The sequence below is a fragment of the Ursus arctos genome, unplaced genomic scaffold, assembly GCF_023065955.2.
Source record: "Ursus arctos isolate Adak ecotype North America unplaced genomic scaffold, UrsArc2.0 scaffold_14, whole genome shotgun sequence".
NCBI lineage: Eukaryota > Metazoa > Chordata > Mammalia > Carnivora > Ursidae > Ursus > Ursus arctos.
In genome coordinates, this window is record NW_026622808.1 from 14691557 (window position 1) to 14715972 (window position 24416).

Sequence of the window (24416 nt, forward strand, 5' to 3'; positions counted from 1 at the left end):
CTGCTCCCCTCCCTGCCGCCTGCACCACTGCCTGGGGACGCCCTGGGGGCTTGAAGCTATGTAACCAAGTCTCCCCATGTGACCCCCCTCTCCCCTCTGAGGTTTGCAATGAGCATTTGGGAAAACTCCAGGGAACTCTTGTTAGGGGACCTGCAGGTGGAGAGCCCCCCCCAACTCAGCTAAGCCACCTCTTCCCCCAGGAAGCCCTCTGGGCCCCCCACTTTCCTGCTGATCGCCCCACTGTTCATTCCTGGGACCAGGCCAAGGTGGGTTCCTCGAGCAGCCGTGGGGCACGTGCAAGATGAATGCTTCTCGAGTAGGGTCCCCGGGGCACACTAGTGTGGGGATGGCCCGAGGGACCCACACGTCAGGGTACAGCCTGCGGGCAGCGCCAGCTCCTCAGACTTTTCCTCACTGCTCACACTCGTGGTCTGAATCCCAGCAGTGAGGCTGGCTGGTCAGGCGCCCCTGCTCGGAGCACTGAGGGAATGGCGGGACGGCCCCTCAGGGGCACCTGTACCCGGAGGGAAAGACGGCACAGTTCACACCAAAAGACATGATTTATTTACTCGCAACCCCCCACAAACCCCCGGGGACCTCCAGGAGGACGAGACATGAAGCCACACTCAGGCTGTCCCCTAAACACAGAAATGAAATTGAAGGGATCGACCAACCACAGATGGACTTTTTCCCTTCAGGGCCACCGGGCAGCTGGGCAAAACGCCCCAGCAAAGAGGGAGGTCTGGCTGGATTGGGGGGGCGGGGCTGGGCCAGGGACACCCCCAGGCCCGGCCCTGGGCCTGCATCGGCTGCACCCAAGTGGGAGCGAGGGCAAAGCCCAGGTCCGAACGAAAAGTGTCAGACAGCAGCGTTAGGAGAAGGCACTCAGTGGTACGGGGTCAGGGACGCCTGTGGGTCACAGTCGTCTCTGGGGGGCCAGGCGAGCACCCAGCCTGCATCCTCACCACCACTCGGCCTTATCGGCCTCCCTGAGGGTGGACTTTGGCAGGTAGACACCACCCAGCTCAGGCCCTGCAGGCCTCTGGCGATGGGGGTCTCTAGGCTGGGGGTCTGGAGGGGACGCTCCTGGCCTGGCTGTGCCCTCGGGCTTGGCCCTCACCCCCCAGCTCTCCCTGGCCTGCCTCCACAGCCCAGACAGCCCAGCCCCTCGGCAGGATTTCAAGTCCACACACAGCTTCGGCATCCAAAGGAAGTGCTTCAGGAAACCCACAGGCTTAGGCCACAGGGTGAGTGTAAAGCAAGCGAGAGACACCAGGGTTTACTATCACTGGGCCACACCTTCTACCCGCCGTGGGGGCCTCGGGGTGGGGACGGGGCAGCCCCAGGCAGCTCTCATTCCCCGGTAACATGGTTTCGCTGGCGATTTAAACACAAGTGTTTTTAAAGAAACCCCCAGAGCGTTCCTGGAAAGGAAAACACGACAGTCCGACGTTAGGATGAATCTGGGGAATCACATGCAGGGGTGAGGCTGCTCAGGCGGGCCCCTCTCCGCCCAGCCGGCCCTGCTTCCTCTGGACTTCGTCCTCGGGGGCTGCACCCGCCTCCCGCAGCCTCTTGCGGCAGCGCGGCCCCGGCCTGCTCCTGGGGGGCGGCAGACGCTCCATGCCCAGGACCGCGTGGATCTGCCGGAACGCCAACAAGCGCAGGGCGTGCTGGGGGCAGACAGCAGGTCAGCGCCCTCCTGCCGCACCCTGCTCGCCCTGCGCCCATAGCCCAGCACGGACGCGGCGCTCCGTGCGTGTCCTTGACCACAGGCTTCCCGCGACGGCACAGCTCAGCGCACACTCAGGCATGAAGCGGGGTGGGGGGCTCGCTGGGGCCAGCCGATGGCAGCACGCTGCCAGGACGCCCCTCGGGGCATCAGCCGCTGCCAGCCTCTCTACGGGGACCCCAAACCCTGCATCTCCCGTGCACCCCTGATCCTGAGCTACTTGACGCTTCCTGTTAGGGGCAGCTCGTAAGCGCCAGGCCCGATGTGGTTTCTGGGCCGCTGGGAGAGCTTATAAATAAACTTGCCAGCAAAAGGGAAACCACAGCCGGGGGCTCTGCTGCGGTGCGTGGGGCTGGCTGTGCCAGTCACGCTGGAGGCCACGGCTGGGTGTTTGCACACCACGCGGCGGGGGCTAGGGGCGCCCAGGAAAGTCCCAGCCAGCAAGGCCTCAGGCGTGCGCCTCCTCGCGTGGCTGCTTCGGCCCTGAGCCGGGCTCTCCCACCCCGGGGAGCAGTCCTGTCACCCACAGGCCGCCCATCTCTGCAAAGGGAAGGAGAGGGGGAGGGGGAGCCCCAGACCATTTCCAGGACCTGGGGGCCACCCCCACCTGTGGAGCCACAGAGGCCAGCTGTCCTACCTGGGCATTGGCCGTGATGTCCTCGCGCTGCTGGGGGGTCATGGACCCGAGGACATCCCTCTGGTCTCTCTCGCAGGGATCCTGGAGCCCGGGCCCATCTTGGGGAGGCGAGGTGGGGGCCGCAATGGAGAGAGCAGCCCGGTGAGAGACTGCCATGGCTTCGGGGCAATGCGGGGGCCAGGGTGGGTCCCACGGGGTCTGTCCCTGCCGGCCCCCACCCCCACCCCGTGCACCATGTGACTGCACAGATGGGCTCACGGCATTGCCTCTGCTCTCCCTTAACCTGCTACCATCCTGTGTCACTAGAACGACCGGGAAACCCCCTTTCTGCATCTAATAGCTCAGCCGTGGGGGGTGCGGGGTCTCCCGTTGGCAGCGGTAAAATGTGCCCCGCCAACGCCTCTGCCTACAGCCCATTCCCTGTGTTGCTGGCTGTTTCCTTCTGCAAGAGTCCCGCGGCTCTCCAGAAAGGGCAGGTGGGCCCCAAGAACCAGGGTGCCCCAGGCCGGGCTCCTTTCCTGCCCCAACCCGCCCGCCCCGCTCTCCTCCATGGGCACAGCTGTCTGTCCCGCCCGCTCTCCCGTCTGCCTCGGACAGTGTTGCCGAGTATGTGTAAGCCACGGGAGCTCGCGCTCTGGGCTCCACGGCCGGCAGGACTGACCTGTCAGGAGTGTCCCCGAGGCCACACACTCCAGGACACGCCTCATGCCGTCCCCAGGGCTGAGGGGCCCCGTCGCGCTGCTCAGAGCCTTCTCCGCCAGCAGCTCCATGGCCTGGGCCGGGTGGGGAAAGGAGAGACATCGCGCCTTGGGGGAGAGCCCTCAGGCCAGCTGGCCTCCCGCCCCGAGGAGAGAGTAGGAGGGAGCGAGAGCAGCAATGCCAGGCTGGGTGGGGTCTCAGGGGACCCTGAGCTCCTTCCCGCAGGCCCACCCACCCTTGCATTTCTTTCTTTTTTTTTTTTAAAGATTTTTTATTTATTTGACAGAGAGAGACAGCCAGCGAGAGAGGGAACACAAGCAGGGGGAGTGGGAGAGGAAGAAGCAGGCTCCCAGCGGAGGAGCCTGATGTGGGACTCGATCCTGGAGCTTCGAGCTGGCGTCCCAAGAATTAAAAGAACCGCTCTCTGTGACCCTCGTGCACTTAGCTGGCGTCCCGACCACTGAGCTCCTCTGGCATGCCCCCCGCCCCTGGGAGCTACCCTGCCTGGAGGAGTCCTGTGGGCAGGACCATGATGCGCTATCTTGGGGGTGCCTCCAGATCTACAGGGAAACGTGAGTGGACCCCGTGTCCACAAGGGGGTGGCATCAAGAGTGGTGTCCCCGCTGGACATGGGGCAGGAAGTGGAGGCCGGGATGGTTTTGGAGACAGCCCTGTGTCTAAGGCCCAGGGCGGCTGGGCCGGGGTGGGAAGGGTCTGCTTGTCTAAGAGCCGGGCTCTGGTGGGGGGAGACGTGCTACCCGCAGAACTGCACACAGAAAGCAAGCATCCCCCAAGGTAAACGAGGGAGGGACAGACTCAGACCCGCCAACGGGTACACAGACATGGCGTGATCCCAAAGAAAGGTGTGGGGAGGATGCCCCCCAGAGAGGGCAGGGAGCTGGGGGGGTCTCACAACACGGCAACTTGGGGTTTGGGGGTACGGGTGCCCCTGCATCTGTCTTCTCCCCTCTTCCCGATGGGCTCTGGGCTGACTGCCAGGGGGTGTCAGAGCCATGGGGGGGTCTCCCCTTCATAGGAGGGAGGGGGCATGCCAGGAGGCCCTGAGCCTTCACGTGCTCCCTGGTTCTGTCTGCGAGGGGTAGGTTTAAGATGATGGCAGTCAAACGAGGCTGTGCTCCGTAGCAGGCCTCTTCCCGGTCCCATGGGACCCCTGAGACGCCCCCACCCCATCTACCTTTCCTGGTTGCTCAGGCTTAAGTGAGTCCCCTTTTGGAAAGCCCAGCACTGGGAAGGGGAAAGTCTGTCTTGGACGAAATGAGGCCTGTGGGGGCTGTGGGGGCCACCTGGTGCTGCCTTACCCAGTGCGGCAGGGCGCCCCAGGCAGGCACACGCTGGCAGAGGTCACGCAGGACCCTGAGGACAATCACACATGGCTGTAGGCCGCTGGCTCGAGCCTTTGGGGGAAGAAGTACACCGTCAGCTCAGGGAGCCACGTGCGCGAGGCCCCGGGAACAAGGGTTGATGCTCAGGGCCGTGAGCCTGGCCCAGGAGGGACTCCGGGGGACAGCACAGGCCAGCTGGCCTCGAGGATGCCACCTGGGAGCGGAGTCCACTCCCCAAAACGGCCAGGCCAACTGAAACGGCCCAATTTGGAGCCCCTGGTATGGGCCATTGGGTGGCTGCGGGGCCACAGCATCCCCACGCCCGGAGCAGCGAACCCTCCACTCACGTTCCTGACACGAGTGTCGGGATCGTGCTTGGCGAGGAGACACGGGCCAACTGGCCAGCCAGGAAGCCGCCGTGCACATGGCTGCCCTTCCTGTTGTACCTGGAGCCCGCTCCCCTGAGCAGCGGGACAGACCTACGTGCCCCCCCCGCCCCACCTGCCCCTGCCCCTGACCTGGAACCACTTGGCGTGGCGGAGGGCAGCCAGTGACTGGACGCACTTCTCTGGGCTCAGGACGTCACCTGGGTCGGACAGAGGCACCTGTATTCCCTCTAGAAGGAAAGGGCGTGTGGGCACCAGGCCCCTTCCCTCTCCTCCCGCCTCCATGGGCCACACGGCCCAGCCCCTCGGGTCTCTGCAAGGTACCGGGCTCCAGGACACTGCAAGGACCAGAGAAGTCATTTCTCTGCAAATCCTCTCCCTCTGCGGTTGCGAGCTTCCATGAGGACGGACTGCCTTCCACGCCCACTCCCGTGGTGAGCAAATTACAGTTCGGATGGGAAACTTATGAATGAAGCCAAACTTCCAGACACTTCCGAGTGCATCACCACAAGGGAGAAAGTGGGTCAGATTCCAAGAGGCGCCATCATTGATGGCGAAGACCCCGAGTCTGGGAGAGACTCAGGTGCCTTTTCCTGCCTGCTTACTACTGCCTCACGCTCCCATCCTCGCTCCAGGAGGCCCCGGATCACAGAGGTCCTGCAGTGGAACTGAGTGACACTTGTGCATAAATGTCCCCATGCATGGGTCATGGGCCAACCCCTCCTTCAGGCTGAGATGGAGTCAGCAGTGGTGTGTCTGCGAGGAGGGGCTTTTAAAGCTCCACTCTGGTGACAGCCAGCTGGGGCCTGGCCCCCTGTGTAGGGGGCGGGGGGGCGGGAGGCCACAGCCGGGGTTCCCTCCAGGCAGCCCAGTTTAGCGGCCTTGGACCGCTCACACTTCCCCATGTGCCCAGTCCGCCCCTTGTTTGTGTGTTTGAGCAAAGCCTCACGGGGCCTTCCGCTAGAATTTAATGATGTTGTTTTACCCCCTGTGTTTATTTTTTAGATGACGATGACAACTGGTAACGTTTTCGAGGTTACCACTCTTGTTCAAGGGTGCCATTCTTAAAAAATTTAACTGACAAAAATGAACTGATTTAAAGAAAAACGTTAGATGTTGGTGGCCCTCCACTATGACAAAATAATCATGAAGAAGGCTCAAGAATGACTGGAGTTTGGAAGACAGTCATGGGGGCTGTTCTGGGAGGTTCTATGGCTCCCAGAGGCCCGCGGCGTGCTCCTGGCTGCTGGACTTCACCATGCGGCCGTGACTCGAGACCCTCGCTGCCCGCGGGCCTGGCCCAGCACCCTGCCCACTCGCTTGGGCAATGCCAACACGCCTCAAGTCCCCTGAGCCCCACGTCCCACACGAGAGGCCTTGGGACCCACGCAGTCAGCTGTGGCCCCTGCTACACAGACCCACAGAATCAACTGAGCCCCGGGGACCCGGCCCAGCTGGTCTCCCCTGGGTGGGGAGCAGGTGCCTCTGCTGGCCTGGAGGCAAGGAGCGGATGATGGTGCTGCGAGCCCGAGGTGGGTGCCCTGGAGCGCAGCACAGCCCACGAAGTGCCAGAAGGTTGCTGGCTGTGGCCCCCACCCCATCAGCACTTGGGCAGATGCTGCCCTCAGCCACCAGGGGGTGTGGGGCATGGGGCGGGAGAGAAGGGCCTGACCGCACCTTGGTCCATGGAAGGGTTCTCCCGCATCAGGGGCGAGGTGATGGACACAGTGACCCTTATCCTGGGCTCCTCGCAGGAGGAAATGATGATGTCTTCAGAGTCGGAGGAGACCTCGTACTTGTCTTCTGTCACCATCTGTGAGGTGCAAATGCAACATGAGTCCGTGTCACACCAGCTGAGAAGCACGAGTAAAGAAGCAAGGGTGTGGTCGAGTGCTGGGCCCCGTGCTGGGACTGCCAAGGGACAGAGACGTAGACCCCACCCTGCGGGAGCTCACGTTCGTAGCAACGTGTATAGATAACCGATCTTGCATGTAGGTGCCTTCATATGTAAAGAATCCCCGCAGCTCAATAACAAGACCAGCAATCCAATTGTAAAAACAAACTGGTGAGTCACATAACCGGTAGCGTGCAGAAAAGAAACAGAAATGACCGTCCTCATGCAACAGAGATTACTCCCATGGTAAGAAAAAAGCAAACTGAAACTATAATGAGGTACCATCATCACCCGGGAGGACGGGCCTCAAGAAGTCTGAGGCGCAGCTGGGCTGGCAAACCCAGGCATCTGTAAACTGCTGGTGGAGGCTGACCGGGCAACTTTTACCAGAAACGTCTGGCCTCACGTTTTTGGCTGGCAATTTTGCCCCTGGGATAAGCTCTCCTGTGCGTACGAGCTTATCTTCTCGCTGGAAACGACCTGAATGTCCAACTACATGGAAGCGCCCCTCAAGTGACGAATGAACAGCCATGAAATGCTCGTCAGCCGCACAACACAGTGACACTCCCTGAGGATGCGCGCTATGGTTTGGGCACAACAGGCGAGAAGGGGCAGAACCGTGGACCGCAGCTGCCTCCAGGCAAGACCCAGGCCCCCTCTGGCCACGGTCGCCACCCCCTGCCTGCCACAGGGGCCCAGGCCCGGCCCCCACCCCTCACGGGGGGGTAGCCTGAGCGGGTCACCAGCACAAGCAGGAACCCCGGGGAGGCTTCGGAACCAAGGCGGGTTTGTGCACTGCCTCCTGCCCGGAGAGGCCTTACTGCGTCCCTCCCTTGTTCTGAAGTCTCTGAACGCCTGGCCAGGGCGCCCCCGAGCTGGCGTGGAGCTTAAGGCAGCTGTCTCTGCACCCCTAGAAATGCTCTCTGCCCCAGCTAAGCCGTCTTTCCGCAACTGGCTGGCAGGGGGTGCCCAAGTCAGACTGTGGGTTCAAATGCTTCCCCCTCAGCTCCCTGGACTTCATGGTGCTTCACAGGCGGGGACCGGGGAGCCCCAGGATGCCTGCACATGGAGACATGCGCCCAGCACCCAGCGTCCAGCACCCTCCGACACCACCTGCATGCACGCCTGAAGCCAGTCTTGGCCCTGAAACACATCCCTCTCCTGGCCACTACCCAGTCCTGTTCAGGGCCTCCTCCTGAGGCAGCCCTGTGGGCAGCCCTGTCCATGCTGCGGGGGTGGGGGGCGCTGCCAGCTTAGCCACAGCCTGGGCTGTTTCCGTGAGGCTGCATCTGAGTCACGCTCGCACCCCTGCAGTAGCTAGCAGGAAACCATTGTGTCATGGGTGTGAAAGAAACAGGTATTTACTGATTTCTCTCAAGATTTATTTATCTGAGAGAGACCACATGCGCTCATCTGCGAGAGTGGAGGAGGGGAGGAACAGAGGAAGAGGGAGAGGGAGAGAGAACCTCAAGCAGACTCCCCACTGAGCATGGAGCCTGTCGTGGGGCTCAATCCCATGACCCCAAGGTCATGACCTGAGCTGAGATTAAGAGTCCGATGCTTAACCCACCGAGCCACGGAAACGAGTATTTAAATCAGCCAAGTGGGGGCACGTCACTCCTCTGCTCAAAACCCTATCTTCCCACTTCCCTGAGAATGCAGGCCTACCTGCTTGTAGGGCCTTCAGGCCTGGTATGATCCAGGCCCCCGCAAATGCAGGTCCTTCTACATGGAACACGGCTCCCCCATCTCTCAAGGCTTCCCCTGGTCTCTAGCTCCCGCCTCAAGGGCTCCATCCTGTCGGGAGGCATGTCTCCCACCATCCTGTCTGATGGGCCTCCCCCTCCCTGCCGGGGCTCCCTCCTCGGCATCAGACTTGCATTTCTTTACAAACGGCGCTTCGGACATCAGCTTGTTCTGCTTGTTCGTGACCAGAGTGGGGGCCCCAGAGGGCGGGCCTGGGTCTGCGAGGCCCCCAGGGCTGCGTTCTCCCAGGAGCAGAGACAGACACGCCCTCCACCCCAGGAACAGATTTTTTTAACCTAAGATAATCTCGTTCCTCCCCAGTCATTGGTTCTGGTGAGAACGTCCCATGACAGTCCAGAGAAGAGCCCAGGTCCCCCCTGCTGTCCCTAAGCTGCTTTTCACGGGGTCCTGCGGCCGCTCATCTCCCCACCACAAAGGGCCGCGTGCAGTGCTCGGCTCCACTTACCCCTGTAACGGCTGGTAAGTTGGCATCCGCAATGACGGGACACCTACATCATTTCTGAGTTTTTCCCTAGACTCACTTTATAAAGGAAACTGAAGTCCCTCCTTTCTCTCGTCAACTTTTTTATAACAACAACCCGGTCTGGGTCTGACAGCCACGTCTGTTGTTTCTTAAAATCACCTAGAAACAAAGCCACGCCGCCTGGGGCCACGCGCGTGGGGGCCACGGCTCTTACCGGGAGCTGGCGGGGCAGCTGCTCCGAGATGGTCCGCAGCAGGGCGCGCGTGGGCTTCCGCGAGCAGAGGAGGGTCAGCTGCACCGTCCTGTCTCCGCGCAGGAGCAGGCCCTTCGCCAGGAGGCCGACCCGCATCACGCCCTTCAGGACCCGAGCTGAGGGGGAGCTGCCGCTGTCGAGACAAGCCCGCAAACGTGTGAGACCCTCAGGGGAAGGGGGTTAGAGAAGGGGCTGTGGCCAGGGTCCCCGGCTCCTGCGCTCACGGGCTCCTTGCTGGGCCTCTGCCTCAGCTTCCCCATCTATGAAACGGGTACACGCCTCTGGGAACGAGCCCGCCAAGCTGCACATGCTCGTAAGGGCTGGGCGTTGTTACTCCTTCCTGATATTCTGGGTTCTGAGGAAGGCCACCAATGGCCAACGCCGTGGCCCCTGGTCCTCAGCCAGCTGGCGCCACCCACAGGGGCCCTGGGCTCTGTGTGCCATCTATGTATTTCTTGTCAGTTTCTGGACCGACAGGACTGGGCCAGGAGGCCGCCAGCAACATGCAGACAGGAGATGGCTGGACTGGTGGGAGGACCAGGGAGGGCAGAGCGCAGGGGCGGGAGTGTAGGGGAGACTGCAGACAAAGAGACTCAGAGGCTCATCAATCAATCTGGATCCCAATTCACACCCACTGAAAAGCCAAACAGCCCCAAACCCAGAGCCTGAGCTCTGTGGCCCCCGCTTATCTAACGCTGCTGAAGGGTTGTTGCCAAAGTGTAACAGCGCCTTGGTTCTGTGAAGTCAAAACAGGAGCCCTCGCTGCTTAGGGCCGGCCCGGGCCTCTCGGACGGCTCCCTTCTAAGACATCCCGCAGGACAGCGCGAGGGGACCGCGGCTCAGGGACCCGTGCCCAGCACTCGCCGGGGCTCCGCTGTTCCGTCAGCTTGCGTGGGAGAGGACCTCCGCGCAAGCAAAACCCCCACGCTAACACGCTCTTTGCCACAGCCGAGTGCACGTTCACCATGACGTGCATTTCTGCGTTTTTGAAAAAGAAAAAAAGGACCTAACACATGTGACATAAATGTCATGTGAAAGCGTAAAGAACAAGGTTGGTTTGATTTTTCGAGCACGTGGCGGTTGCAAGGTTTGGGGAGGGGGCAGCTTGCAGCCATTTAGGGGTGGCCCCGACACGCGCCTCATGGAGGCTGACCCGCGGTCGTGGGGCCACGTGAATCTGCAGGTGCTGAGCTGAGCGCCCTGGGTGTGCGCACACGACACCCGCGACAAGCTGGAACGGGACTCTGCCATCTTGTGCGAGGGCGCCAGTGGGGACCGGAGCACACCCGTTTCTCTACCACACCTGGGTGGAGGAGGGGCACTCTCCTGGGGAAGGTCATAGGTTTGAGCCCAGAGGCACGCTCGCATTAGGATGACTCCCTGGAGCTCACTCACAAGGGGCACCTGCGCGCTCCCCCAGGGCACAGACACTGCGGTACCAAGAAGCTGGCGAGTGGCACCGGCCGGACGCCAATGGGTGGACGCTGCAGGATCCCTCTTGCCTGTGCACGCGGTGTCCAGGACCGGCTGAGCCCCAGGGAAAGGAAGTGCTGTGGCGGGTGCCAGGGTGGGGGTGGGGGCGCAGGGAATCTAACAGGACGGATCTCCACGTCAGGGGGTGAAAGATCTCTGGAGGCAGATGGTGGTGATGGGCGCACAACACGCGCATCCTCCGTCCGCCGGACCGTGCGCATGAACGTGGCTAAGATGGTAAGCCGCACGGTGTAGGTCAGCATCATACAAACCCCTCAGAGAGGAGACGAAGCAGACACCCAGAGAGAAAGGACTTGGAAAAGCAGACTTCCTCCAGATCACAGGTGGAGGGGCCTCCCCACCCCGACAGTCACAGCGACTGGAACAGTGACTCACACGGGCACTCAGGGGCGGCATCTCCTGCTTGGGGTGGGGGGGCCTCACCGCCCCCAGAGGAAGAGGACGGGTCAGAATCACCCTTAATCTCCATTTCACAGATGAGAAACAGACTGGTTCACCCTTCGTGAAGAACATTTCTAGACGCACATTTGATAGGAAATGTCAGTTTGGGAAATGTTCTGGTCGCACACTGGAAGGCCCCAGAGACCTCGGAGAGCTCAAAGCCAGTAAGGGTGAGGTGCCTCTGGCCTCCTGCCAGAGGGTCCAGAACCCTGACCCTCCACCCGGAGGGGGGCCTCCCTGCCCCACTAAGTCAGCCTGGGCCTTGGGAATGGAGTGACCCCCACTACCTGTGCTCACTGCCCGCGTACTCTGGGCTCCCGGAGTTCTCCTCGGCCAGCATGTCAGACACCAGCTTGAGGGCGCGCTCCGAGTGGGAGACAGCCTTCTGCACGGCCAGGAGCTCCTCCTCCGTGGGGTAGATGGCAGCGTGCTTACACAAGACGTGCCGGTCATCACTGGACTCCAGCCGCCGCGCGGACTGCAGGGAAAGGCAGGCTCGTCACGGGCAGGCCAAGAGGCCCTGGGCACCCGGCATGCAGGGGACAAGGTGAGTGTCAGCCCTGCTGATGCATGGCACATGCAGAACGGAGCCCTGGGGAGCCCTGGTTCAGGCTGGCTTTGGGGGTGACAGGCAAGTGGTGAAGGAAAGATAGGGACCCTGAGGCGGTGAACCCGCGAGGATGTGGGACGTGGGGCCTGTGGGCTCCCCTTTGGTGATGTCCTTACACTTCTGAGCCAGAGGCTTTTTGGCCAACCCAGCAGAGCTCCTCCCCTCAGCAAGGTGGGAACGGAAGGCTCCCATCCAAGCCCGGGCCCAGCCTGCACAGATGGAAGCTGAGGGCTCTGGAGGGAAGTGGTGACCCGGGCCTTGGAGCCGAAGGAACTCCTGTGCTGGTGGTGGGGCCTGGGGCTGGGGTTCCTGTGGGTGAATAGTGATGGGGCTGGGCTACAGCCCTCCGGCCCTGCCCGCTCCCACCCCTGGGCACCTCTTGGGGTTTTGGTTCAAAGCCACGTTCCTTGCTCCTGGAGGGTTCAGGTCCTTCTAGTGAGGGCCTGAGGAGGTCACCCGCCCATGGGGCCTCCACCATGGAAGGCATTTTGGCACGAAGACAAGGCCACCACCCACCGGAGGTGAGCCAGCAGGCGCCCCCGGCCTGCTTGTGAGGAAAGGAGAGTGTTGGTCGGGTGGCGAGGGTGCAGGGTGCTCATCCGGGGCCTGGGGCCCCTCTTCCAGGCGCCTTCTACAGAGCTCGTCGCGCCTGCAGGGAACCAGGGGAACAGGCTGCTCTGAGCGGCTGCGAGACCCCTGGGCTGTCGCATTAGGAGCGCGCATTGTCCTGGGGCTGAGCAAGGCTGGGCCTCCAGGACCACCAGAGAGGGCTGCCGCTGCCTGAGGGGGCCCCAAGAGGCCATGACATGGATCTGCCATGCACCAGGGAGACTGAGGCAAGGCAGGCCGGGAGGACAGAGGCCAAAGGCAACAGGGGAAGGAGGGGGCAGCTGCAGCCCCAGGTCTGTCCTGGGCTTTGTTCCCCAGCTCAGACGCTGCCTGGATCTCTGTCAATCACACACCGTGTCAGAAAAGGCTTTCAAACTGCTCCAGAGGGTGAAGGAGGACAGACAAACGTGTGGGTGGTCAGGGGACACTGGGGCCAGGAGGACACAAGGAACACTAAGGTTCAGGGGAGACCAGAGGTCAGGGGACACAGGAGGTCGAGGGACACTGGGGTCAGGGGACATAGGAAGTCAGGGGACACAGTGGGTAAGATAGACACAGGAGGTCAGGGAAGAGGGACAATGGGGTCAGGGGACATAGGAAGTCAGGGGGCACAGTGGGTAAGATAGACACAGGAGGTCAGGGAACACCTGGGTCAGGGTGCATGGAGACCCAGGGCATCCCTGTGAACGGGGGCCCAGAGCGCCCACCCCGTGGTGGCGGGGGCTGCGCTGTCTTGCATTTATTATGTGACACTCACACAGATCCTTAGCGTGACCATCTCCCCCAAGGACGGTGTCCCCTGCCTACATTGCAGGGGTGAGCACCTGGGTCCTCGGGCCCGAAAGCGAGCAGAGGGTGTTCGGGAGGGCGAGGGTGGCCTGGCAGGGACCCCGCACACCTCATCCCCGCATGCCAGCGCCGCATCTCCTCAAGCCGCCTCTTGGTCAGCTGCCTCTGCTTTCTCAGCCTGGCCTCCAGCAGCTTCCGAGCTCTGTGGCTGGGCTTCACCGCAATCGGAAGGTCGGGGTTCACTTTTTTCTGGAAAGGGCAGGAAGGGCTGTGAGATAGGAGACCTTCATTTCCACGAGTGCCAGGAGCCCCGGGAACCCCCCGGCCCATAGCCTTCTGCGGGCTGACTCAACAGTCGGGCTCTGTCCCCCAGAGTCCTAACACTCCGGGGACCCGGGCGCCTCAACACAGGGAGCTTCTGCGGGGAGCACGGCTGCACCACAGGCGCAGCCAGGAAAGAAGGAAATTCGGCCCTATCGCGAGACACCCTCGCGGACCACGGATGGGTCGCTGCAGAGCCAACGCCAAGTGCATATTTCTAATCAAGCTAAGTCGGGAAACCGTTTGCGTGAAATCCAGCAATCCGCATTTTCAAGAGCTTTGCAGATTCTCTTGCTGCACATGGTTTACGGGGCTTCCTTCCTCATTCACAAAGTGAGCGCCGTCTAGGGGGCATTCACGGCTGGCAACAGCCCATGCGTCCATCGACGGACGGACCAATACACAAAATGTGTCCCCCACGCATGGGCACGTCCCTTGGCCACAAGCAGGAGCGAGGCGCCCACCCGTGCTGCCCCGGGGACAGACCCCGAGCCCACGACGCTCAGGGAAGGAACCAGACGTGGAAGGCCACACGGCATAAGTCCACGTGTGTGACACGTCCAGAACAGGCTCCTCCACCGATGGGAAACGGGGCTCATGGGGCAGTGTGTGGGGGTGACTGCTAATGGGGATGGGGCTTCATTTTGGGGTGATGGAATGTTCTAGAACTAGAGAGAGGTGATGCTCACAGCTCTGTGAATACACAGTAGTAAAAGCCATGAAACTGTACCCTTTATATGGGTGAACTGTGTGGCAATAGAGCAGCTAAAAAGGGGTGGGTGTGCATACGAGTGATGACATGTCCCACTGCCCCGCAAACCTGTGAGGGAAGCCTGGGGAAGGCAGCTGACAGCCCCTCCTCTGGTGGAGCCCACGGGGTGCAAGGGCCCACAGGCCACCCCCTTGGGCAGGAAGCAGAGCACCCCGACAAAGGCCCTGCTGCGCTGGAGGCCTCAGCACCCGTCACCCGGGCTCCTCGGTTGACCGGCTCCCGGAGGATGCTCGCCTGGACAGCCCAGCACCCCTGCTGCAGCAGTGGCCCCTGGGACATGACCTCCCGGCCCCTGGCTCCCTCTCAGCCCTTCTGAGCTGCATGCCGGCTGGGCTCCCAACAGAGAACACAGACATGGAGAGTCTGGGGCCAGGAGGCAGCATCTGTGAGCCTGTTCCGTGCACTCGGGGACCCCTCCGGCAACAAGGGGGTACAGAGCCGAGACGCCGTGGGAAGCACAGCTACAGCTGGGTTTCCTGGGGTCTCCAGGCAGCGGGAATGCAGGGGATAGGCCCATGGGTCCAGTGCTCCTGCTGGGGGCACTGGGCGGGGTGCAGGAAGCCTGGCCAATCAGCCCCCCTCCCCAGCCCCGCATACCTTGTACTGCAGCCGGTGCCGCCGCCCCCGCACGTGCATGTCCCTGGCCGTGGCGTCGCCGAAACTGCACTCGCACAGCCTGCAGTGGAACCGGACCACCTTGCCTTCCTCGTTGCGTACCTGAGACAAGCCCTGCTGAGTCGGCCGCTCCCCACGCAATGCGTCTGGTCCCTGGGCAGGGGCACCCCCGTCCCCTCAGGGGCACCGAGCCTTCCCGGGAGGCCTGCATGCTGGCGTCCTGCCTGCCAAGCGGGCTTTGGGGAAGCCAGTGTGTCACCAACGCACCCTCCCATGCCCCAGCTGCCCTCAGCCATCGTCCTGTCCTGTTCCTCCACCCCCCTCCCTGCCCCGGGCGCAGACACCTGCAGCCCCGCGGCCTGTCCGGCACGGTCCCTGCCTCTGTTCGGTTGTGAGCTCCACGTGTCACAGGCCCTGCTGTTTCCTGAGGCTTTTATGCACCTTATCATCTCCTTTATCATCTCCTCAACTAGGAAATGCCGGGCTCCCAGGCAGGACTCCTATCTGGGGTGGCGATCTTGCAGGGGACAGACAGAAGGTGGTGAAGTGGTTGAACAAAAACAGAAGAAACGCTAATGCTCACACTTCCTTTTAGCCACTAAGGGGGAGCCTGGGAACTATGGAAGCCAGGGGAGAAGGCTTCCAAATCTGGTTCTAGAAGCTGATCCAGGCAGGCTTAACAGGCTCTGGGCATCAGGGCCAAAGCCATGGAGGTCATGCACTGGCCCCTGACGCCCAAGAACCCGGTGCCTCTGTCTCAGGTCTTCCTTCTAGGACCTGACACCCAGTGCCTGGACCTTCCAGTGAGTTCCGCAGGATGTCGTGGCTCACTGTGGACTGCCCATGGACAGGTGTATGCATCTCAGATGGAGACCATGGCGCAGTCTTGAAGGCTGACCCCTGCCAGAGTCCTTCACCACAGCCCCGGGTACACGCCCACAGCCCAGGGCACGGCCGTTGCCTGGCAGAGTTACCTCTTCCACGTAGCCTGGGCCCACTGGCTGCGCATCACAGCTTCCAGAAGCTTCTGTGGAGCCTCCTCGGGCAGGCGGATCTCCGGGCCTGTCTGGTGCGGGGTGGTGTGCCCGTTTGCCCTCTGGGGGCCTGCTGCCCGCTGCCTGTAGCTTGGAAGGCCCTGGAATGAGGGGTGGAATGCGATGCAAACCGAGGTCTCCTGCTGCCCATTCCCCCCTCCTTGTGACGTCAGTCAGTCGGATTCCCGGTCCCGAAAGACCCCTTTCGTGCCAGCTTGGGTCGCAGCTGGAGCGCCAGGCCCACGCAGCATTTGGTGTCCATCTGAACGCGTCCACGGGGAGGCCCCGGTGGCAGGCCTCTCTCAGAGGAGCCCATGGCCGCACCACTCTGCAGCCCCTAGGTAGCCAAAGACGGAGTTCCAGGTGGACCTAGGGTCATGGTCAAGCTAGCCCCCTTCAGCAAATTCACTGGCCCCAGAGGGGAGACGGGTCTCTGTTACCACACCGCTGTCTGGTTTGGATTTCGATATCGTCTGGTTCCTCAAAGCGGTGCTGCTGGGGCTCAAAACAAACCCTCTTGCCCCTTCCTGGGCAAAGCCCGCTGGCGGACGGCAGAGCCTGTGGGGCGGCCTGGGCACGAACCCCACTTCCACTGTCTACGAGGTGGCCCAGGGCCAGGTATGTGACCTTGCGTGATCTTGCCTCCCCTCTGTCTGTCCCTCTGCAAACGGATTATGACACAACCTACTTTCCAGAGTCGTGGAGGGCAAATTGGGCAATGCCGCGAAGCAGTCAGCGGAGTGAGTGCCTCACACGGACCGCAGCTGTTGCCACTCAGTCCACACCACCAGCCAGGCCACACCCAGGGTAGGCGGGGCCACAGGTGGGGGGGCTGAGGATCCTGCCTCAACTTCCAGAGACCCACATAACTCGTCAGAGCCCACTCCGTTCAGCCTGAGCACCGGGGCATGGATCGTGCTGCCACCGCACCACGGGCTCTGCCCACACTTCCCAAGGGTGTGGCCCAGAGGTGGCCGCAATATGGGGAGAAGGCCTGCCTCTCACCATCCCCGCCCTCCATCCAGGGCTCAGCCCCTCTGGAGAGAGGCGATGGCTCGCACTCACGGTCACAAGTTAACGGGACAAGCGCTTCTCCGAAACCCCAGTGTGAGGAGTGAGTCTGTGCATGGGCGTTGGGCTGTGACACGTACCCACACTCGTGGCTTTCAAAGACGCCGGTCTCTTGGCCAGTGCTGGCTTGCTCAGAGCGCCCATGCCGGGGCCGGCAGAGGCTGTGGGCTTGGTGGAGGCCGTGGTGGGACTCTCTGCGGCGAGGGGGGCTGGCTTGCTGGCGCAGGGGGCCTGGGCTGAGCTGGGGTCCCCTGGCACTGGTTCTATGGTAGGGATGGGCTTCCCCAACTTAGTGTGCAGCTTCAAGACCTGGAACAGACCCAGCCCCCCATCAGGGCCACCTCTGGGCCCAATCAGACTTCCTCAAGACGCAGGAAGAGCACCTTGGTGGGTGGATGGGGCTGGCAACGTTGCGGGAGGGAGCGCGCCGGTCCCATCCCAGGTCCCAGTGGCACGCCCTTGGCTCTCGGGCATCACTCCCTCTAGAAGATCCTTCCTGCTTCCAGGCCCCAATCCACGCACTTGTTGGAGGGACCATGCCTCTGCCTACAGCACCTTCAGGGACAACCACCTCAGAGCTGTCTTCTGGCTCTAAGTCTCTGACACTCCCAGCTCAGACCTGTCCCTGCCCAGAGCTGGCCGCAGGGTTTCCCCGGCCCCTAGAACAGCCCACGCCTCCTGGGTCCCAGCTCTTCTGCCTGCACCCCTGCATGGCCAGGCCTGTGCATCCCCTTTCCCCACTTCTCCTGCACCTGCTCGCTTCCCCTCCTCCACGTGTCTGCTCTCGCTTTTGTGGGCTTCGTGGGTTAACTCAGGCTTTGGAAAGTCTGCCCTGGCTGGGCCGAAGGACAGGAGAAGACAGGTCCTCAGGCAGGTGATCTGAGGGTGGCCCCAGCTCCGCAGTGGGGAGCTGGAGGAGGGCCAGCACGGGAGAGGGTAGGAGCAAAGGCCCGGGGGCAGGAAGGAGCACGGCAGGTGGGCTTGGGCACCTGGAGGAGGTTCTGTGTGGGGCCACGAGATGGGGCCTTCCTAACCCTCCTGCCGGTGACTACATGGCAGGAAGCTGGGATCCCAAGAGCTACTCCTCCTGCCTGCAGCACACACCCCCTAAGCGAGCGTTACCGTGCAGGTTAGCAATACCATTTGGGAAGGGTTGCTGCTTTTGAAAAGCTCCTTCCGGAGCACAGCAAGGGCAGGCCCCGGTGAGAGAAGTGGGGGTCTCCCTACCTTCTCTCGGGTGGGGGATCCCATCAAGGTTCTCCACCAGCTGACACAACACAAGCATTTTTAAGGCCACAGAAGAATGGTGATATTAAGATAGCAATCAATATTAAAAACATGGATATTAAGTCATTCCCTGTCGATTAAAACACTGCTATCAAAATTAGCATGAAAACTTACTGTTTTAATTGTATTAACCGAACTGGACCTGTTTAATTTTTAAAGAGCAGAACCCCAAATGGAACATGCGGTTTGACCTCATCAACACGCAAACCCTCTTTTTTATAAACCTGTAAATACTTAAGGCTTCCCCTGCAGCCTGGGAACAAGGCCCCCGTGCCGCTCCACACCTTGGTCCAGGGGGTGGGTGAGACTATTGTAACATTCTGAGGAATGCAACCACGTGGGCCCCACAGGAAAAGCTTCCTGTCGCCGGCAGCGGCCTCCTCAATGCTGTCGGGCCGTGAGGGCTCCTACCTTCTGATGCCTGGCGCCCCGGATGTGAGCGGCGTAGGCATCTGCCCCTGTGCACCACACGGCACAGAGCCCGCAGTGCAGCCGCGCCTGCACCCCACCCGGGCCGCCACTGGCCTGGGTGCCCGTCTTCTGGGCCGCCTCTTTCTTTTTGTGCTTCTGCCCTTCCAGGTGCTCGCGGTAGGTCTGCAGGTAGAGAGTGAGAGCGGCCCGAGAGGCATGTGTGTGCGTGCGCGCGCGCACGGTTCACTTGTGGGGGAGCCCCAGGCCTGCCATCCCCCTCCCTCCGTTCACTGGCAGCCCAGATGCTCGTGTGCCCCTTCATTAAACCCAGTCAACAGGCCAAAAGCTCAGCCTGAACCACAAGACGTCTTTTTCCTCTCTAAAAATGGATGAGCTGCTTTTGTTTCAAGGGCTACTTGGAAGGAAAATGCTGGCTTTTCAGAATCTGACCTCAGAAACCACACGAGGACATCCGTTGCCTGAATCACACTGGGCACACTTCCTTGTCAGAAGGCAGTTAACACACAAAGGGGTCTGGGCGAGAGAGGGTGCGTGAGTCACAGGCCCCCGCATGCCGCACCGCGGTGCCCGAAATATCGGACGGCGTCTGGCAGGTGACCAAGCTCTTACGTGGCACCCCACACTGCTCTCTGGGAATCCTTAAGACGAGGCCGTGGGCTGCCGTAAACATGCTCCAAGTGGGCCCGCTCAACCAATGCACCTTGACGATGCCAAGACTCGGGCCACCCTGGTGACCCGGGCTGGTGATGCAGGCTGGTTCTGGGGCAGACGGGAGGCAGGGACAGGAGCTAGAACTTGGGAAACTTCTGACATTTACCTAAGCAACAGAACACACACACACACACACACACACACACCAGGTAAAAGCCTGTGGGCAGAGAAGAGCCTGGAAGGACAGACCCAGTGATGGTAACAGGAAGCTGCTGCAAGTGTAGTGAGTAGGGCAGGGCCCGCCCGCGTCCTACATGCACACCAGTTAGGCCACACGGCTTAACCGCGCACTGATTTCCAGTCCCAGTTCCCAGTTCTGCGCCCCAGGCCTTCCCCTGACATGTGGAGGCGGAGGAAACGACCTACACAATGTGCCACGCAGGGTCCTAAGCTCAAAGTAAGAGGAAACGCTTGCAACTGTCTTCCTGCCACGGGATCCCCACCGTAAACACGTGTTCAGCATGTAAAGAGAGAAAAACCAGGGAGGTGCATTGGGAAGAGGACTGTCCAGTGCTCCTGCAGCTCCAAGGGCTCCCCTGGCCCCACAGGGCTCGCCCCGAGGCCACATGGTCAACTGGGCCGTCCTGAGACAGGCCACCTAGACGGACACCCCAAAAATGGGCATCAGTGCCGCCTGGGCCATGGGGAGGCCGGTGACAGAGCCCCTCGCGTGCAGCAGACAGGAGTGCATGGCAGGAGGTAGGTCAGTGCTGGAAACACCCAGAGTCCCAGTGGTGGCGGTGGACGCAGGAGCCCGTCCGGGGTGGTGAGTTGGCACAGAACAAGACCCACGTGCACGTGGAGACAAGTGAAGCAGGAGACATGTGAGTAAGAAGGACGCTTGCATCAATGTCAACACCATGGCCGGGAGACTGGCTGCACTATGGCAAAGTGCTGGCACTGGGGAAGCTGGGGCGGGGGTACAGGGACCTCTCTGAGTCATTACTTACAACCGCCTGTGACCCTACAACTTTCTCAGTAAAAATTCCAACTGGAAGAGGGCTATTAACCTCAGCAAAAGGCTGGGAACAACGAGAGCTCATGTTTCTGAGGCACGCCGCACACGCACCAGGTGCTGGGCTGAGGGGTGACACGCTCGGGCAAACCCTGTCACCACAGCTGTCCCCGAGGAGACCAGCTCAGAGAGGCCCAGACACCTGCTCAGGTGACAGGGAGCGCAGAGCTGGGCTCCACATCACACATGTGAGCCCGTCGTGGGGAGCATCCCGCACTCACGCAACACAGTGCCACGAAGGGTCTAGAATTAGGAGCAGAGGCTTGTGCCTGATGAGCAAGAGGAACCAGGAACCCCGTGATGCAGAATGAAAATCTCGCAGAGGAGTGAAGACAGGAGCGGAGAGCACTAACCTCCCGCTAACGAGTGTGAGTCTCACGGCCGAGAAAGCGCACAGGACGTTAGATCAAGACAGCGGGAGGCGGGAAAGGGCCCTGGCCTGCCCGGGGAAGTGGGGGCTGGATGAGGGGTTCCGGGGTCTCTCCACACACCCCGATAGCGATCCCGGAGTCCATGCACCCCTCCAGCTTCTAGCTTTCTCTCAGAGTATTAAAAAGATGACAACTAGCACGTGGTACTCTGTCAAGATGGAGCCCTGGTGTCTGATGACCTTTCAGAGTATGAGCTGGGTTATCTGTGAGTGTGGCTGGGGGATCTCCCTCTTAGATGGCGACACACACGCGCACACACTCACACAGACATGCTTCCGTCCACCCGCCGCCTTGCTTAAGCAGCCCTGCAGCGAGGGCGCGCCACCCCCAGGCGCCTCTTGGAACTGCATCTGCCGCAGCCATCACGGCACGGAGGAGGGGCTCTGACCCCCGCTGCCCGCTGCTGCCCACTCGGGCGAGGGAAGCCCTGGACCACGTTCCTGCCGCCAGCAGTCAGTGCCGCGACTGCCCTTCTGTCCTCCACAAGCACGCCAGAAAGGCAAATCTGACGTGTACTTGACATTGCCAGTTTAATAACAGGCCTTTTGGGGCAGGCAATGACCCTATGTCTGGTTAGCCAGGTGGGGCAGGGGGCTCTCCCAGCCCAAGGTGGGTAGCACGGTCCCCAGGAAGGTCCTCTGGGCCTGCTCAGCAGGGGGGGAGGGCAGCTGACCTGGGGACCAGCGCAGCTGATCTTGCAGATGTCACAGTAGTGAAGTGGAGGCTCCTTGGGGCCGCCCCTCGGTTTCGGCAGCTTGGGGGGAGCCAGGAGCTTCCCAGAGAGGCTGCCGGCAGAACTGGCACTGGGACTGCCTCCTGGGCCGCCCCACAGGGAGCCCGGGGGCGTCGGGAGCGGGAGGGGCTGCTGGGGAGGCGGTGGCAGCTGGAGGGGCAGCGGTGGGGGACACTGAGGACCGGCTGCCGAGAGCACCGCTGCTTCATAGCTCGGGTAGCTTGGTCCTAGGAAGCAGAGAGAACAATCAGACAGAGGGAGGTGGGTTGGTTTGGGGGACGCTTTGAGAGTGACAGCCTGTGCCTGCTCACGCACAGGACGCGTCTTACCCATGTCCAGGGCCGAGGTGGGGCTGTAGGTCTGGGCGTAGGAAGGCAGGGTGGAGATGGAGGCCACGGGCAGCACGCTGCTCGCCAGCGGGGAGGCGTAAGTCTCGGTGTAGCTCAAGGCCAGGGTGCTGGCTGGCTGCCCTGTCTTGGCGGTGGCCGCCGGTTGTAGGGGCTGCACTTGGCTGTACCCGCCACTGGGCTGGACAGAAGTGTCTTTAGTCCCTGGAGGACAAGCAGAATCTCTCTGCAAAGCCACCCTTTGCCACAGCCTGCCAGGGGACAGTGGGAGCCACGCCCCTGTAACCATGGCCACTGGCCTCCCCAGCTGCCTGGAACCAGCACAGGCCCCAGGCCCTACTGGCCACAACGGCCTACAAGTCCACAGCCCCGTGCCCTCCCATCTCTAAACTCCCAAGTCCTCAGCAGAACTCCCCTCCTTCCCGCCTGGGAATGCCTCCTTGGAATAAAACTGGTTAGCTGCCCTTTTAGTTCTGTCTCTCTTTCCTTCCCACCCTCTCTCCTACACCAGCCCAACCCCAGCTGAGCCTTCCAGGCATATTGGAGAAGACAGCCCTGAGGTCCCCGGCCCTCCTACGGATCTGGAAAGTTTAAGTTGTGACTTTGCAGGGGCTCCTCCCATGGTAAAGCCAGTGGCTCCTTGCGGAGACGCACCTGGCTGGCAGGCTGTGGCCGAGGCAGGGAGCTGAGGTGGGCTGGCAGCCGGCAGGTGATACTGTCTGTTCTCGAAGCTACCGTAGCTACCAGCATCTGTCGATGGTCCGTAGCTGTAACTGTCCTGCGAGGGGGTTACCAGAGTGACACAGAGCATGGACAAAGCCCTCAGGGCAGTGGCAAGGTGTGCCCTTGCTCGCCCCACACGTGGCACGCGTTCACACGGTTCCTGAGCTCCTGCTCTGTATCGGGCCGTTTCAGGAGCTGGGGACACAGTGAGCAGTGACATGGATGGGGCCGCTCGCATGGAAATAACACCTGAGAGCAGAAGTGCTCTGAGGCATGCCCAGCTTGGAGACGACTCCTCAGAGGAGCAGTTCAGGGAGAGCAGAAGCAGAAGGTTGGGGTTCCCAGCAGGGTCAGCCGGAGGTAGAGGCTGGTGGGCTTGTGGGAGAACAGAGGGTGGGAAGAGCAGAGGGCTGTGAGCACAGCGGCTGCGGCCAGGAAAGGGGGCCGGGGGGACAGGTGGGGCTGGGGGCTCGGGGAGGGGCTGGGTGCCATGCCAAGGGGCATTCGGGCTGTGGCGTGCAACAAGACAATGACATTCAGGTGAGGCCAGGAGGCAGCCCTGGGGGTGGGCCGGAGGGGGAGTCCCAGAGGCAAGGGAGGGAGGAAGACCAGACAGTGTGAGCTTTGCTAGCTGGGCAGCCTGTGGTACATCCGCTGACCTTAGGGGGTACCAGCAGTGGGTGGCAGAGGCTCGGGGGGGGGGAGGTTGGACCATGTCCAGCATGGGACACATTGGCAATTCCAAGTGGAAACGCAGTGGCTAGATCTCTACGCCCAGAGCTCCGCGAGCGGAAGAAGGCATCATCGGCTCCAGAAGCGCCCAATGAGCACAAGCACATCCCCTGCTCACTGTCAGGGGGAGGGACGAGAGCAGGAAGGTAAGCCTGTGTCCCCGTCTGTCTGCCCATACGGGGCGCCCACTGCACAGGCCCCCTCAACATTATCCGGGACTAGTCAAAGGAAGGCCAGGCTGATACCTGGTAGGAGGGAGCCACGGTCGGCGCCAGGGCAGGCTCCTGGGGCTGGCTAGAGTGGACCTGGTACCCGCCATACCCCGCTGGGGTGACAGGCCTCAGGGGCGGGGCGGCCACGGGAAACGGTGGGGTCACAGTGGGACCCATTCCAGCAGCGGGTCCTGTGGCGAGGCTGGCTCCAGCGGTGGGGAGGGGAAAGGCCATCGGAGACTGGGTGCTAGAACCACAGATAAACACAAAGGCCGGCTACATCAGACGAGTTCTAAGCAACACTTCATGGAGCGCCTAAGTTCCATCAGCCTCGGGGGCCGGCTGCTCTGGATGCCTCCAGTAAATCCGTTCTTTCTGTGACTAACGTTTGTTAAGACCTTTCTACGGGAGCAGGCTTGCATTCCAACACTTTTCACAAAACAGCACAATGTCCTAACAACTCTGTGAGTCAGGGACCCTCCTTGTGCCCGTTTATAGGAAAGGAAACTGAGGCACAGTAAGTGGCGAAGTCAGGACCTGAGCCCATTAGTTGATTTCCCCCCTCCTCTGTGTGGGCAGCAAGCTTTTCCTGGACATCAAGATTCTTCCAAGAAAGTTGGGCTTGAATAGCATTTTGTAACCAAGGAACAAATGGATCCCCCAATTATTAAAATACAGAAGCTCAGTTAACACGAACTAAAAACTCGTAGTCACGAGACCCCGTTATATTGGCAGCTTGCTCTGCACAGCACTGAGGCCTCTGTCAACACCACCTCATTCTCAGCCTACTGCCATCGAGAAGGTGCCACTGTGTCCATCTGTCTGTCCGTCAGTCCCGTTTCTGAATGCAGAAACTCTGAGAA

At 61.5% G+C, this 24416-nt stretch overlaps 1 protein-coding gene across 1 annotated transcript; it reads right to left on the reverse strand.

Moving 5' to 3' along the window:
- Positions 1 to 1222: 1222 nt before the first annotated feature.
- Positions 1223 to 23730, reverse strand: ZFR2 (zinc finger RNA binding protein 2). Its single transcript, XM_026480793.3, has 18 exons — positions 23587 to 23730; positions 22541 to 22664; positions 21869 to 22090; positions 21480 to 21766; positions 18629 to 18811; positions 17011 to 17239; positions 15800 to 15960; positions 14808 to 14927; positions 13227 to 13366; positions 12232 to 12347; positions 11397 to 11604; positions 9136 to 9307; positions 6475 to 6610; positions 4930 to 5027; positions 4388 to 4483; positions 3031 to 3142; positions 2370 to 2467; positions 1223 to 1673 (listed from the first exon to the last, which is right to left on the reverse strand). Exons 1-18 carry the CDS (start codon positions 23728 to 23730, stop codon positions 1494 to 1496), a joined length of 2826 nt encoding a protein of 941 aa, XP_026336578.3. The 3' UTR covers positions 1223 to 1493.
- Positions 23731 to 24416: the final 686 nt, after the last annotated feature.

What these genes read in the sequence shown, in the direction of transcription:
- ZFR2 (XM_026480793.3), bottom strand. Translation starts at nt 23,730, where the DNA reads ATGGGTCCCACTGTGACCCCACCGTTTCCCGTGGCCGCCCCGCCCCTG. An exon ending in TGCTGGCTCACCTCCGGTGG is followed by an intron (nt 11,605 to 12,231) that starts GTGGTGGCCTTG and finishes GCCCGTGACGAG; the next exon opens with CCTGCCTTTCCCTGCAGTCC. An exon ending in CTCGGGGACACTCCTGACAG is followed by an intron (nt 2,468 to 3,030) that starts GTCAGTCCTGCC and finishes CGCCTCCCCAAG; the next exon opens with ATGGGCCCGGGCTCCAGGAT.